The 14,328-nt window shown below is 35.8% G+C and overlaps 1 protein-coding gene across 1 annotated transcript in view; it reads left to right on the plus strand.

Annotated features, from left to right (window-relative positions):
* The window catches only part of CSMD3 (CUB and Sushi multiple domains 3), a 1,455,553-nt gene that overhangs the window by 1,097,267 nt on the left and 343,958 nt on the right, over positions 1-14,328 (plus strand). The window contains exons 33-34 of the mRNA XM_089664334.1: positions 6,445-6,558; positions 9,832-9,927. Coding sequence (XP_089520460.1) covers positions 6,445-6,558; positions 9,832-9,927 — 210 coding nt within the window. The remainder of the gene's footprint in view (positions 1-6,444; positions 6,559-9,831; positions 9,928-14,328) is intronic.

Genomic DNA, 14,328 nt, shown 5'->3' on the forward strand with positions numbered 1-14,328 from the left:
TAGAATCAAGATACCCAAAACAGAACACATTTTACAGTACATTTAATAGATAAATATTTCCTTAATACATATAATGAATCTGTACATTTGAACATACATATAACTAAATATCAACCTTGCTGGATTCGACACTACTAGGACTATCCAGTCCTAGTCCTTAGCATTATACAATTAATGCCCCTCCCCACTGCCTCCTTGAGGACCTTTAGGTGGGTCCTAACTCTGGGAATCAGGACAGACTTCCCAATCATGTGATCACCGTGATTAGCTGTCACAGAGGTTTTTTGAAAGGGAGCCCATCTTGATGGCTCCTGACCACAATTATGGACTGTGAGCTGTCTGTGACAGCTCAGTCACTGTGCTAGCAGAGCAAAGTAAGCACACTCACAACACAGAAACCTTGGACCCCATTGACACTATGTGCTTAGCTTGCCCTGCTGCCGCACATATGTGTTACATGGTCAGCAAGAGGTTAAACAGTAAACCCCAAATCACTCAGAGAAGAGTGCATTTCATCTATAGTAATAAAGTTGATGATGGAATTATATTGGATGAAGGTTAAACTTTGAAGGTTTTAATTTGTTATTGTTTGTGAAAGTGTGTTGAATGGAGTTGACTCCATAGTTTAATGAAGTCCTTCAACCCAAAAGATTAAGGATATCTAGTACAGAAAATGAATTACTATGAGGAGACAATCCTACATTAAAGGTATGTATTGCAGCAAGTGCTTTTTCCACAGGTGCTAGAGAACATTCAAAAATAGGTGGGCTTTAGCACTTTAAATATCTGGTTGGTTTTCTGTTAAAGATATGCAGCCTAAGCAAATAATCACTACACATATAGATGACATGTAAAATTATTACCGTATAATGTGTTTTTCTAATTTTTCTGTAAGTAGTTGAATATCCACTATGTAGCTTTCATTTAATGAAGTATTGCTTGAAATCAATGCAATCCTAAAATTATAGCACAATAAAATTCATATTACAGTACATGAGATGAGCACCTAGATCTATTTTTATTCCCGAATGTTTTATTGCACATTAGCTCTGATGACAGTTGCTTTTCTTGTTATTATAATAGTTTAATACTATATTTATTTATTGAGGGAAAATGTATTTTATGGATCTAGATCAAGAGCAAGTTTCTGAGGATGCAGGCTTAACATTTATTTATTTATTTTTGTTGAATAGCCATGTGTCTTGTTTCAACCTGATTATTAGTTTGACATGTAAGTATGATTGTGACACATCTATTTTATGCCCATATTTATATAATTTATTACATATTAGGCAACACTTTACTATTTACATTAGTTCTTGCCATGTAGAGAGCTCACAATCTAATGTGCCTACCACAGACATATAGGTCCAATTTGTAGAGGTCCCAATACATTTCCAACACTTGTTTGGGTAGTACTTGTAACATACAAGCTCCATGCAGATTTTATCCTTTGTGAGATTTAGGTCCGGAACACAGAGATGTAAGGCCAGAATGCTATCTTTTTTATTCATCTAATAGTGCCCCAATAAGTCCCAGACCCGTTAAAAAAGGATTAACCTTTAAAAAGATTAAATCACTATAAAATTTAAAAATAGGAAGTAGTTATCTTTTATGTTTTATTTTTTATATACCTTTTTTGTACTTAATCCAGTGTTTTCTTACATAACTAATGCTAATTACCATATCAGACTGTTAATGTAAAACAATATACAAATAAACAGAAAGTAAAAATCTTCAAAAAAAACTAACCACACAGTAAAACATGAAAATCATTCAACATTTTTTCAAGCATTGGGTCTCAGGTGAACCTTTGCCCTTTATTTTATGTAAAGTGATGCAAAATAAAAAAGTTGTTCATACGTTCCATTTTCTTGGCAGAAATCTGGCAAGTTTTTCTTTTGGCTCTAAGGAAAATTAACACTTCCATATATCTGTGGATTTTATGTATTTAATCATTCATTTATTTATTTTACTAAAATATAGGAGTTAAAACACATCCCTTTCATATATTATTTTATTTTAAACTGCTGTACTCTACATAATGCAAAATACATAAAATAATAATGAAGATCATCATTAAAGTACTTATAGGAGGAGTAGCCACAAATGTCTTCCAGAGTTCTGATTATTGGAACTTGAAATTATTTACATTTATACTATTTTGATATAATTTTTAAAGTTTGTATATACTCTTTTTTCTAAAACATTCTGGTTTACCTCAGTGGAATGTAAATACATTTGTATGACTAAAGAAGTTTGTTTATTTGAAAAAAAATATTGATATTTTATCCCCATGCCATTTTTTATCACAAAATCCAATGCACACACAACTTGTCTGAAAGGAAATTATCTATGCATTACAACAGTGGCACATACTTGACCTTAATACCTAATTGTAAAAATGTATACTAATTTATTGTACAACCACAAAAGAAAACTGTGATGAAATATAATGGTTGCATAGTAACAGTCTGAAAAACACAGGATTATATTGTTAATTTTCATACCAAAGAATAAATACAAGTGTTGTCGTCAGTGTAGCAAAGTAAAATTCAGTATAAGTAAGGAAAATTTATTATAGGAATAAAGCATGTTCACCTTTCAAGTGAGTTTTCATTTAGTTTAGTGAATAAGGTTAAGCTACATGAAAAGAAACTTTGCAAACAATACCCAATCAATTGCAAAGAAAATTGAAAAAACTGAATTTCTGATTGGATAATTGAATTCAGAACATGTTCACCTAATTTACTATGGTAAGTGAAAATTCACCTGGCAATGTGAACATGCTCTACTCCTTTAAGAAAATACCCCAATGTGTCAAGCCAGAGTACGTGCAGATGTTTCCTTTGTCTATCTCTGCAGCTGCATAATATTACTGTAGAGTATCTGAAAACTGTGACTACTGAGGAAAATTGATTCAAGCATGCAGCTACTACAGTGGATAATATATAGTGAAATTGAAGGAATGAAGAGAAAAAAAACCCTTTAGTCATTTGAACAAGGATGCTTCTGAATTCAATGACAAGTGGGTGCAAGTTGAAAAGGGAAAAATATATAAAATGGCAAGAAAAAAAAATGAAATCTATAATCATTAATCAAAAATCATGTAAAAATAAAATGCCAAAAAAATTATAGGATCTATTTTTGTAACAAACACTTAGATTTACAGTATATAAGGGCAAATACATAGAATTTTTTTCCTTCTATTTAGAAAAAAATATTTCTTTACAAATGATGTTGAATACAAGGTGTCTAATACTGCAAAGCGAAACAAAAACGAGAAGCGCACCAACCTTGCGCATTACCTCAGTAACCAAAATTTATTAATGCAAAATGATACTCACAAACAGAGAATAAAATCAGGCATGTAAGTCCTCAGAGAGACTTGAAAGATAAGGAGCCAGCGCGAGTCCCATCATGGGAGTAGACACTCAGTACAGCTGACACATTTTCGAAGGGCATCCCTTCTTCATCAGTGCTCTGATGAAAAATACATTTTGGTTACTGAGGTAATGCGCAAGGTTGGTGCGCTTCTCGTTTTTGTTTTGCTTTGCAGTATTGGTCGGGCTTCCCCAGCCTTGTTTGGAGCTGCACAACTCTATATGCACTGGTGGTCGATTTTTCCGGGTCTGGTTCCATCCATACGCCACCCACCTGGGTCCTAGAGTGCAGGAGAATTTGTTTCTGGTTTATTGACAAGGTTTCTAATGACATTGGATTTCTACAGAAAGAGCATAGCAGCATTACAGACCAACCTGGCAAACATTTGAAAATTAGCCAAAAGCTTCACCTACTGGCTACAAAATAATACCTTTTTAAATGATATTTTATGTCCTGACTATAAAAAATAAATATGTACAATCATACCATATTACCATATATGTCCTTTAAAGAGAAACATTTTTGCCACAATGTTCTTAATTTTTTTAAGTAAAAATAACATTTTATAGAAAATATAATCCTAGGTATGGTACTCCTAAAATGCCTAACTGGCTTATTTAATTTATCCAGGTCATTTTTTAATTAGTTTTGTGAGCTATGCAGTATAAGACCACATTATTTTTGTTTACATTTGGGGGAAAAAAACTAGTCTAGCACTTTGGGTTACAGTGGTTTTTGTTTCTGTTATGGACATCCAATTTGGCATCTTTGGTTTACTCCTATGCAAATGCTATAGGAATGGAAATTGTACATTTTTCCAGTACTTGTCTTACTTTTCACTTAGATTTCTTGGAATTCCTTCTTCAGTTAACATTTTTATTAAGTCATGTGATCATAGGTTCATTAATTGCTCAAAAGCTTGGTTTACATGTATGGCTGTAGTAGAAAAATGCTACTGTATATTTCTGTAAAGCTTATGTATTTCTTTCTAGTTTTTATTTAAAAACATTACTAACAATTATATAGCATAATACTTTTATTTTTTATATGTATATATATATATATATATATATATATATATATATACAGTATATATGACATAATTACAGCAGTGAATGATGTAGCATGCACAAAATATTTATAGGTTGTTAATCATTCCTTGTAATTTAAAACGCATGCTCAAGGAAGATTCACCTGCAGTGAATATCTGCTTTTAAATACACCCAATAAAAGAAACACTCAGACTTACTAAATAGAGCCATGCCAAATTTAACAAAAATAAAAATGATAGCCCAGGTACATTTGTAAATGTATAGTTGTGTTTACCTCCTTTATACAGTTTATTTTTATAGACTGCATGTAATAACTACATTAACTTATCAAGCAAAACATATTTTAAACTGTTAGATTCCCCCCTCAAAAAATGAATAAGTCAGCTAAACATTGGAGTTGATTTACTAAAGGCAAATACACTGTGCACTGCAAGTGCACCCGCAAATGCACTTCAAGTGCAATTGCTCTAGATCTAAGGGGAAGCTCTGAAATTAGAGGAAGCTCTGCTGATTTCTATCATCCAATCATGTGCAAGTAAAAATGCTTTTTTTTTCTTTTCCTTGCATGTGTTTGGGTATTCTTTGCAATGTCTGATATGAAGAAAAAAGCAACCGAATGCCTAAGCTCCTGCGCTGGACATTGGACTCTACAATGTCAGTATTCCCACATGTGTATGGAAGAAATGCAAGCTGTGCTGCCCTCAACGGACCGGGGAAATCCAGATAGAACTGTATATGAAAAGACAAAAAGAGGGCGCACGGGCCAAGTGCATTACCTTTAAAAATGGAATTTATTGATAAAAAGTAAAATACTCAAAAAGAAATAAAATCAAATGGAGAGCATGTCACAAGAAATGCAGCGTGGTCTAATCACCCTGAAGGTGGTCTGGTGGGGGACTGTAAACCTCTAGGTAGTTGATGGCTGACGCGTTTCTAGGCTGTGCCTCTTCCTTAGAGCCATTCTTTGCAAAGTGAAGCTTTACCTCATTTACAAAGCTCTGGAGCAGCTGCACTTGCAGTGCACAGTCTACTTACCTTTAGTAAATCAACCCCGTAAAGTTCAATGTTTAATAAACTATTGGCAATCAATCAGAATTCACATTATATATGCTAGGCCAGGGCAAGATGGATTCTGATTAATTGGTAAAGCATGTTTGTTTCTTGCACAATGAAGAAAATCCAGTTGATTTTTTTTCTGCTAAGATGTATCTGGAATGTTTTTTATCAGCAAATAGAAAACTTCATCAGATCACAAAAAAATGACCCATGGAATCTTTGCTCTACTATTTTTCTTTGGTGTAAATAATAAACAAAGATCTATTGTTATCTGACTTTTGTTACAAAATTTAGTAAAGTAGTGAAAATGGATATATCTATATTTATATGTGTAAGACTGGATGAACTGTATAATAATCACAATCAGAGAAGAGAAACTGGGACAAAACGTATACACATTTTTATATATCTACGGACAGGGAAAAAAATTGTGTCTGGGTTCATATGATTAAGACATGCTTCATGATCAGAAAGCAAAGCATTAAAGAGACATGTCCAGTAAATATAACACATGGGGCAAATGTCTAAAATATAGAACAGAAATTTTAGTAAAACCAATCCAGTGTGTTATAGAGCCCCTTTTCACAGAATCAGTTTTACGAACAATTGATTTAACACATTGACATACAATCGGGAACCATAATACTTAAGTAAGCCACTTATGACCCACTAATTTTTACTATTTGACATTTCCTGTCCAGTAAACAGCAATCAGCAAACCTGCATTGATGGTGCTTTATTTTTCATGTTTGCTGTAAATATATTATTATTACTACTACTGTCATTTTTATTTTGTAATCTATTATGGGCAAGTATTTGCCTTTTTTTAATAAAAACTGTCACTTTTTTTATTTTTAGAATTTATAAATCTTAATGATCATGAACTTGGAACATGATTTTTTTTCTCTTTTCTCTCCCTTTTCTTTCTCTGCTACTGGTTATTGCTCTTTAGTGGTTTTTGGCCAGTTTGTGTTTTTCCAGACGTCTCTCCACGACGTAGTTGAGGTATATGATGGAGCAACTCAACAGTCGCCTCTCTTATCCTCTCTCTCAGGATCACATTCAGGTACTTTTTCTAAGAGATGCCATTGGGTCATTTAACATATGTTTTTATATTTTTGCCTCTTTCAAAATGATTCATCCTTAAAGAGATTTCCAACCAGATTTTAAAAAAATGCTGTCATCTCTTAGTCAAGCAGAATGGTGAAGGTGTATTTAGTAAATTCAGCGATATACAGTTTGAAAGCTTACGGGCTTGTTCACACCATGGTGCAGTTTTTCTGTGCTCATTCTGCAAGGCCAAAATTGATCTCTATGGGCCCTGTTCACAGCACAACTCTAGTATCACATGCAGATTTTTTTCTGCAATGTGTATAACTCATTGAAGAACACATGAAAACTGATGTAAACTGATGTCTCTTCAAGTGAAATTTGTACATTCCATCAGTTTTTCTGTATGTATGGAGTGAACAAGGCCTACAGTTGAGAATTCTAAAGTTACAATTTAAAAGGTTGCAATGAATGTAGGATTCGTATAATAAGCAATCACAGTTATATTATTATAATATTGATAACAGTGACAGTAAAAATAAAGTCTTACATTGGAAATAAACCCTTCTATTCTTTTCAGCCAAGGAAGCTGCCATCATAGTCTTTGATCTGCAACTGCCAAGGTGCTGCACATGTGATAAGTTATGACACCAGCCATTTGATGGTTTGACAGTTTGGTGGAAAGCACAAGCAAATGTGACATTAGCATTCCCAGCATTCCAGAGAAGTAACAGGGTTTTTTTAAACCATTAAATCAATGGATTTAGTTCCACTTTCATTCCATTTAAAGTGAAACAATCAATTTTGCTTTACAAAATGGTTTTAAAAAATCAGTTACTTTCCTGGTATGTCAGGAATGCTAACTGTCACATTTGCTTGGGCTCTCAACCAAAATGTCAAACTACCAAATGGCTGGTGACCATACAAAACAACCAGTTTAACTATCTTCATTGATAATAGACCACCTCAGAGTTTAACCTTCAGATGTATGTGATCTGTAGATAAATGTTCCCAGGTGTGGGTTCCTTTGCTGAAAGAACAATAAGTATGTTGGAGTTGTGAACTAGTGGAATGCATCTGTCTCAATTACAGCCAAAGTCTCACAAAATCACAAAAAATCAGAAACTAGTAAGGTTCTCAGTGATGTTATCCTATCAGAGACAATTTTGATGATAACATGCAGGATAAAGATGTGTTACAAACAAATCTCTCCAGCCTGCAAAAGGCATCATGCCTCTCACTCTGTGCACTAAAACAGAGAGGAAAGTACAATGTTGAACATAATAGTATTTAAAAAAGTAATTAGAATTAGTCAGCTTATAAAAAATTATCAAGGCATTTATTAATCCATTGTACCAAATGAAAACCTTTTATGCCCTTAAATTGTGGAAATTAATTATAAAGTTTTTAACCGCTTGCCCTGCTAAGGATTTACCCCCTTTCCTGACCAGGCCATTTTTTGCGATACGGTGCTGCGTTACTTTAACTGACAAGTGCGCTGTCATGCAATGCTGCACCCAAATTAAATTTAAGTCCTTTTTTTTCCCACAAATAGAGCTTTCTTTCGGTGGTATTGGATAGCGTGTGCGTTTTTTATTTTGTGCGCTATAAACAAAAAAGGCTGACAATTTTGAGAACAAAACAATATTTTTGACTTTTTGCTATTAAACATGTCCAGTAAAAAAATAAAAAAAATCTAATTTCTTCATAAATTTAGGCCAAAATGTATTCTGCTACATGTCTTTGCTAAAAAAAAATCCCAATACGTGTAAATGAACTGGTTTATGTGAAAGTTATAGCATTTACAAATGGTGGTATATATACTGGATTTTTTTTATTATTAATAATGGCAGCAATCAGCGACTTATAGCGGGACTGCGGGACTGTGGTGGGCATTCTGACACTGGGAGGAACTGACTTGGTGTCACTGACATCACCAGTGACACCAATACAGTGATCAGTGATAATAAAAAGCACTGACACTGCACTAATGGCACTGGGCAGGAAGGGGTTAACATGTGGGGCAATCAAAGGGTTAACTGTGTGCTTTATGCTGTTTCACAGTATGCTATGTGTGCACTTTCCACTTTAAGCACACTGCTTTGTATGGCTCTGTGTGTGCAGGAGCTGACAGCAGAGATACTCGGCAATCACCGGGTGCGGACCCAGTGATTGACAGCTGAGGCCGCGAATGGTGGCGCAGTAGTGTGTATGTGCCCCTTACTCGGAATGGCAAAATCACGTATATATACGTGATTTTGCACACCCGTGCCGCCCTGTGGTAGGATTTCTGCTATAGGGCAGAACAGAAGCAGTTAATAGCTCTAAATTTGGTTTGGACAACTGCATATCAAAACCTCTGGCCAAGAGACTGTTAGGAAATAAACAAGTCAAAGCGTTCCTAAAAGATGAAAGTCTTCGCCACCACAGTTCACACAATTTTCAGCAGCCACTAAATAAGATGATTTTGTATAAAAAAAAATAGAGCAAAGTCAAAAAAAAAAAAAAGAACAACCTAGAAGACTTGAATTGATCTCAAATTCCTCATTGTTTAGCCATTCCAACTGTTACTTCAAACTCAATCTTTTAAAATAAAGTGGTAAGCATATAGAAATAAATCACATATTTACCTTTAAGATCAATCCTTAATGTAGAATTCCAGGCTTTATCTAAGCATGAAATTGCTCCCACCTCCCTTTTAACTGACATTTTAACTATGCTGTAGAAGAAAGATGCTTATACTTACCTATTCTCAAGGTGCTCTGGTCCAGTCACATGATCTCCCTAGCACCCAGCGTCAGTGGAGAGATCACCAACAATAGCTGCAATGCCTGTGTGGTGATGCATCCAATAGACTTACTATGGGGCATTGGTCGACAACTGTCCCTCCTCCATCAACCGATGCTGCCATTGGTATCATGTGACAGGACTGGAGCACCTGAGAATAGGTAAGTATAAGCATCTTTCTTCTACAGATCGACCCTCCTAGTTATTAAGACCCAGAAAAATTAACAATATTGTAGATTTTTTTTTACAACAATCAACATTCTGCTCTTCGAAGAGAAGCCAACATATGGTAATAAAATAACATGCCTTTTATGAAAAGTAAAATCCCTTTTCTGTGAGTCTGAAATCACAGAATAGAGTGATGATTATCAACAAGATCATATGCAAAGTGCTTTTTTATATTTTATTTTATCTGCATATAACATTCTTATCCACAACACAATCAGACTTCAACAATTGTTGGCTTGTTAATAAATTTTGTTTTATTTATTCTGTTGAGTAGGAGAGTCGCTTCCACTAAGTTCTGGTAACCAGATTATTGTTAGATTTACAACTATTGGACCATTGACATCGAAAGGATTTCACTTTGTCTATCAAGGTAATTACATATGTAGCTTTAACAATACATAGAATATGTATTGTATTTGAAGCTTTCTATTTAATACATATTGGTCATATATGTCCATAACTACCTGTAGATCACTACAGTAATGACATAGTTTAAATTTAGTTCCTCAGTTTTATTGCATTAAGTCTTGTCTTTCAATATGTCTTTTTTTCAATATTTATTTTTTCAACAGAACATTGTGTAAATAATATCAGGGTTTTTATAAGTCCGAATAGAGCGATGAACTCCACAATGTATTTGATTAGTTTGTCAATACCTATTGGGTGAAGCATGTCATAGTCATTCAAAGTGTATGGTGAACAAGCAGTACATTGGATATTAATCTTGATTAGAACAAGAAATGTTTTCTAATCTAATGAAATGCTAATGATTTTTAGAAATCAACATTAAAAGTCAAACATTTAAACTTCTTTAAATTTTACGAATACAAGATTTATTTTCTCTTTCTTTCTTTCTTTCTTTCTTGCTATTAGTATAGAGCAGGGGCGGACTGACCATATGGAAACTCAGGCACTGCCCGAGGGCTCAGGGTCAGTAGGGGGCCCCATGAGATGCCCCTAGTACCTTTTTCATAGGCTTTTTTGAGTTTGGGCAAGGACACAGGGGCCCCATGATCCCCTATTGCCCGAGGGCCCCATGAGTTGTCAGTCCGCCCCTGGTATAGTGAGCAGTGCCGTTATTTCTGGTCACATGATCCTCTCTATTTGTTCTTCAATTCCCATAGAGTTGAATGTGTCTGCAGATAGATGTGTAGACCCTCTTGAGGGCAAGCAGGAAAGGGTGGCTACATTCACATACTCAAGGGGAGTATGGAGAACAAACATAGCAATCCTAGAAAAGAATATCTGAGAACAGCAGAAAAAAACTTTAAGAGAGTGTATAAGAGATGAAAAAAGGGTCAGCGAAATAGTACATTCTATGAATATTTTAACATATTTTTTATTTTAGTTAAAAAATTAATTTAGTGACAATTTAAACAATTTAATCAGGTTTCACAACTGTCTTCTATGAACTACATAACCACACCTCCTTATGCAATAGAGATGAGGAGAAATAAAGGGATTCGTAGTTCAAATCAGAAGCGCAGGGGGACAATGCTGCTCCCCTATTACACAGTGCAATACATGGGCATTGCCACCCTAGGGCAACAAGTGTGTTCACCTGGCAGGATCACCAGGTGAAAATACAGAAAAATTCAGGGTTTTTTTTTCAGTTTAGATGCACATTAAGGTATCCTTAGACAAAAATGTTTGTGAATGATACAGAATGTTACTTTGATAAGTAACCAAAGAATGTGCAGATTACAAACAATATATACAACCTTGGGGCAAAATTAACTGTTGAATAGCAGCTGAATGTGTACATCAGTCTGTCAATATCGACATATTGCATTAATTGTATGATAAGTACATACATTATGTGTTGAGCATGCTGTTGATCTTTGGGCACTGGGACCATTGTGTCCTCTCCCCTTCTTTCCTCAAGCCCATTGTAGTACTCAATAGATATTAGCCAATAGCCACACAAGGAACAATTGTGATTGGATTATCATCTGGGATTCAGGCGTTGTTTGGTTGGCACTGTAGGAATAGTGTGCTTGTTTTGAATTATAGTGCTGAAAAAAATTCAGTTAAATCTGCATGCATACATTTAATTCAAAACGGTTTCTTTTGCTGCTGTTCTTTAGGTCATACTGTATATTGGCTTCTCAGTGGGAAAATAATTCTATATATTTCCAGTGCACTTTTACATAGGCTAGCTACAGATGGGAAAAATGTATTCCATGTGGCAAAGGTCTGACAAAATGATCTATGTGTAGAGAATTGTAATGGCTTTTCAAAAAGGAACACAAGTGCTATTTGTTAATCTATTGTTTTCCTGAAAAGGATCGTGTGTCTTAGTGATACTGCAGATTTTACACTGCAAACCCACTACTTACTTCTTTTAAAATCAATTCTATTTAGAAAAAAAAAAGTATCCCGAGCCTGATCTTGATCCAGCACTGTGCCCGTCTGCAGCAGCTCCCTCCTCTCTCTAAGATCACAAATGCAGCAGTGGGAGCCATTGGTCCCTGATGTTATCAATCAAATCCTGTGAGCAGAATGTAGAGGGCAGAGCTGAGCTACACTGTGTGAGTGAAAAATGTGCACAGCCCCGTTCGGGAGTGAGCACTCCCATGGGGGCACTCCCAGAGGAAGTGTCTTCCTATGGTGGCACACTGAGAAGAGGAGGAGCCCAGACCACCAGCAAGTGAAGAGGAGGTTCAAGTCCACTTTGTGCAATACCATTGCACAGAGAAGGTAAGTATGACATGTTTGTTATTTTAATAAAATAAATTAAGCTTTATATTGAATATCTCTTGAAAATATATATTTTTTAACTTTAGCTGTAAATTTTCATGCATACTACCATGACCCACAAAAAACACACAACATAAATCTCCTAATTGTCCTACTTATGAAAATCTAAAAATAAAATTGTGTTGGACTTTACTGGCATGAAAGGGAACACACAATGTGATTCATAAATCACATTGTGTGTTCCCTTTCATGCCAGTAAAGTCCAACGCAATAAATGTTTTTTTTAGATTTTCATATGTATACACGGATGTGGCATTTGAGTAGAATACAGGTGAAACTCGAAAAATTAGAATATGGCGCAAAAGTTCATTTATTTCAATAATGCAACTTACAAGGTGAAACTAATATATGAGATAACTCATTACATGCAAAGCAAGATAGTTCAAGCCGTGATTTGTCATAATGATGATTATGGCTTACAGCTCATGAAAACCCCAAATCCACAATCTCAGAAAATTAGAATATTACATGCAATCAATAGAACAAGGATTGTACATAGAACAAAATCGGACCTCTGAAAACTATAAGAATGCATATGTACTCAGTACTTGGTTTGGACCCCTTTTGCAGCAATTACTGCCTCAATGCGGCGTGGCATGGAAGCTATCAGCCTGTGACACTGCTGAGGTGTTATGGAAGACCAGGATGCTTCAATAGCGACCTTCAGCTCTTCTGCATTGTTCGGTCTCATGTCTCTCATCTTTCTCTTGGCAATACCCCATAGATTCTCTATGGGGTTCAGGTCAGGCGAGTTTGCTGACCAATCAAGCACAGTAATCCCACGGTCATGGAACCAGGTTTTGGTGCTTTTGGCAGTGTGGGCAGGTGCCAAGTCCTGCTGGAAAATGAAGTCAGCATCCCCATAAAGCTCGTCTGCGGGAGGAAGCATGAAGTGCTCCAAAATCTCCTGGTAGACGGCTGCATTGACCCAGGACTTAATGAAGCACAGTGGACTAACACCAGCAGATGACATGGCTCCCCAAATCAACACAGACTGTGGAAACTTCACACTGGACTTCAAGCATCTTGCAGTGCGTGCCTCTCCATTCTTCCTCCATACTCTGGGTCCTTGGTTTCCAAATGAGATGCAAAAGTTGCTCTCATCAGAAAAGAGGACTTTGGACCACTGAGCAACAGACCAAGTCTGTTTTTCTTTAGCCCACGTAAGACACTTATGACTTTGTTTGTTGTTCAGGAGCGGCTTGACAAGAGGAATACGACATTTGAAGCCCATGTCCAGGATCTGTCTGTGTGTGGTCGCTCTTGATGCACTAACGTCAGCCTCAGTCCACTCCTTGTGAAAGTCCCCAACACTTTTGAATGGCCTTTTCCTGACAATCCTCTCCAGTCAGTCATCCCTGCTGCTTGTGCACCTTTTTCTTCCACACTTTTCCCTTCCACATAACTTTCTATTAATGTGCTTTGATACAGCACTTTGTGAACATCCAACTTCTTTTGCAATTACCTTTTGAGGCTTTCCCTCCTTATGGAGGGTGTCAATGATGGTTTTCTGCACAACTGTCAGGTCAGCAGTCTTTCCCATGATTGTGATTCCTACTGAACCAGACAGAGACCATTTAAAGGCTCAGGAACCCTGTGCAGGTGTTATGGCTTAATTAGCTGATTAGAGTGGGATACTTTGAGCCGAGAATATTGCACCTTTTTACAATATTCTAATTTTCTGAGATTGTGGATTTGGGGTTTTCATGAGCTGTAAGCCATAATCATCACACTTATGACAAATCACGGCTTGAACTATCTTGCTTTGCATGTAATGAGTCTATCTCATATATTAGTTTCACCTTTTAAGTTGCATTACTGAAATAAATTAACGTTTGCACGATATTCTAATTTTTTGAGTTTCACCTGTACAGTAACTGTGCTACCTAAACACACTGACACTAACACTCACACTGGCACAAATATAATTCCATTTTTTTCCTACCTAAAACACACTGACCCTCACACTGCCACTAACTGCCACTTACACTGACACAAACTGGCATTTATA

Source organism: Staurois parvus, unplaced genomic scaffold (assembly GCF_062004578.1).
Source record: "Staurois parvus isolate SC_StPar_1 unplaced genomic scaffold, SC_StPar_1.0 ptg000047l, whole genome shotgun sequence".
In the NCBI taxonomy this organism is placed as follows: Eukaryota; Metazoa; Chordata; class Amphibia; order Anura; family Ranidae; genus Staurois; species Staurois parvus.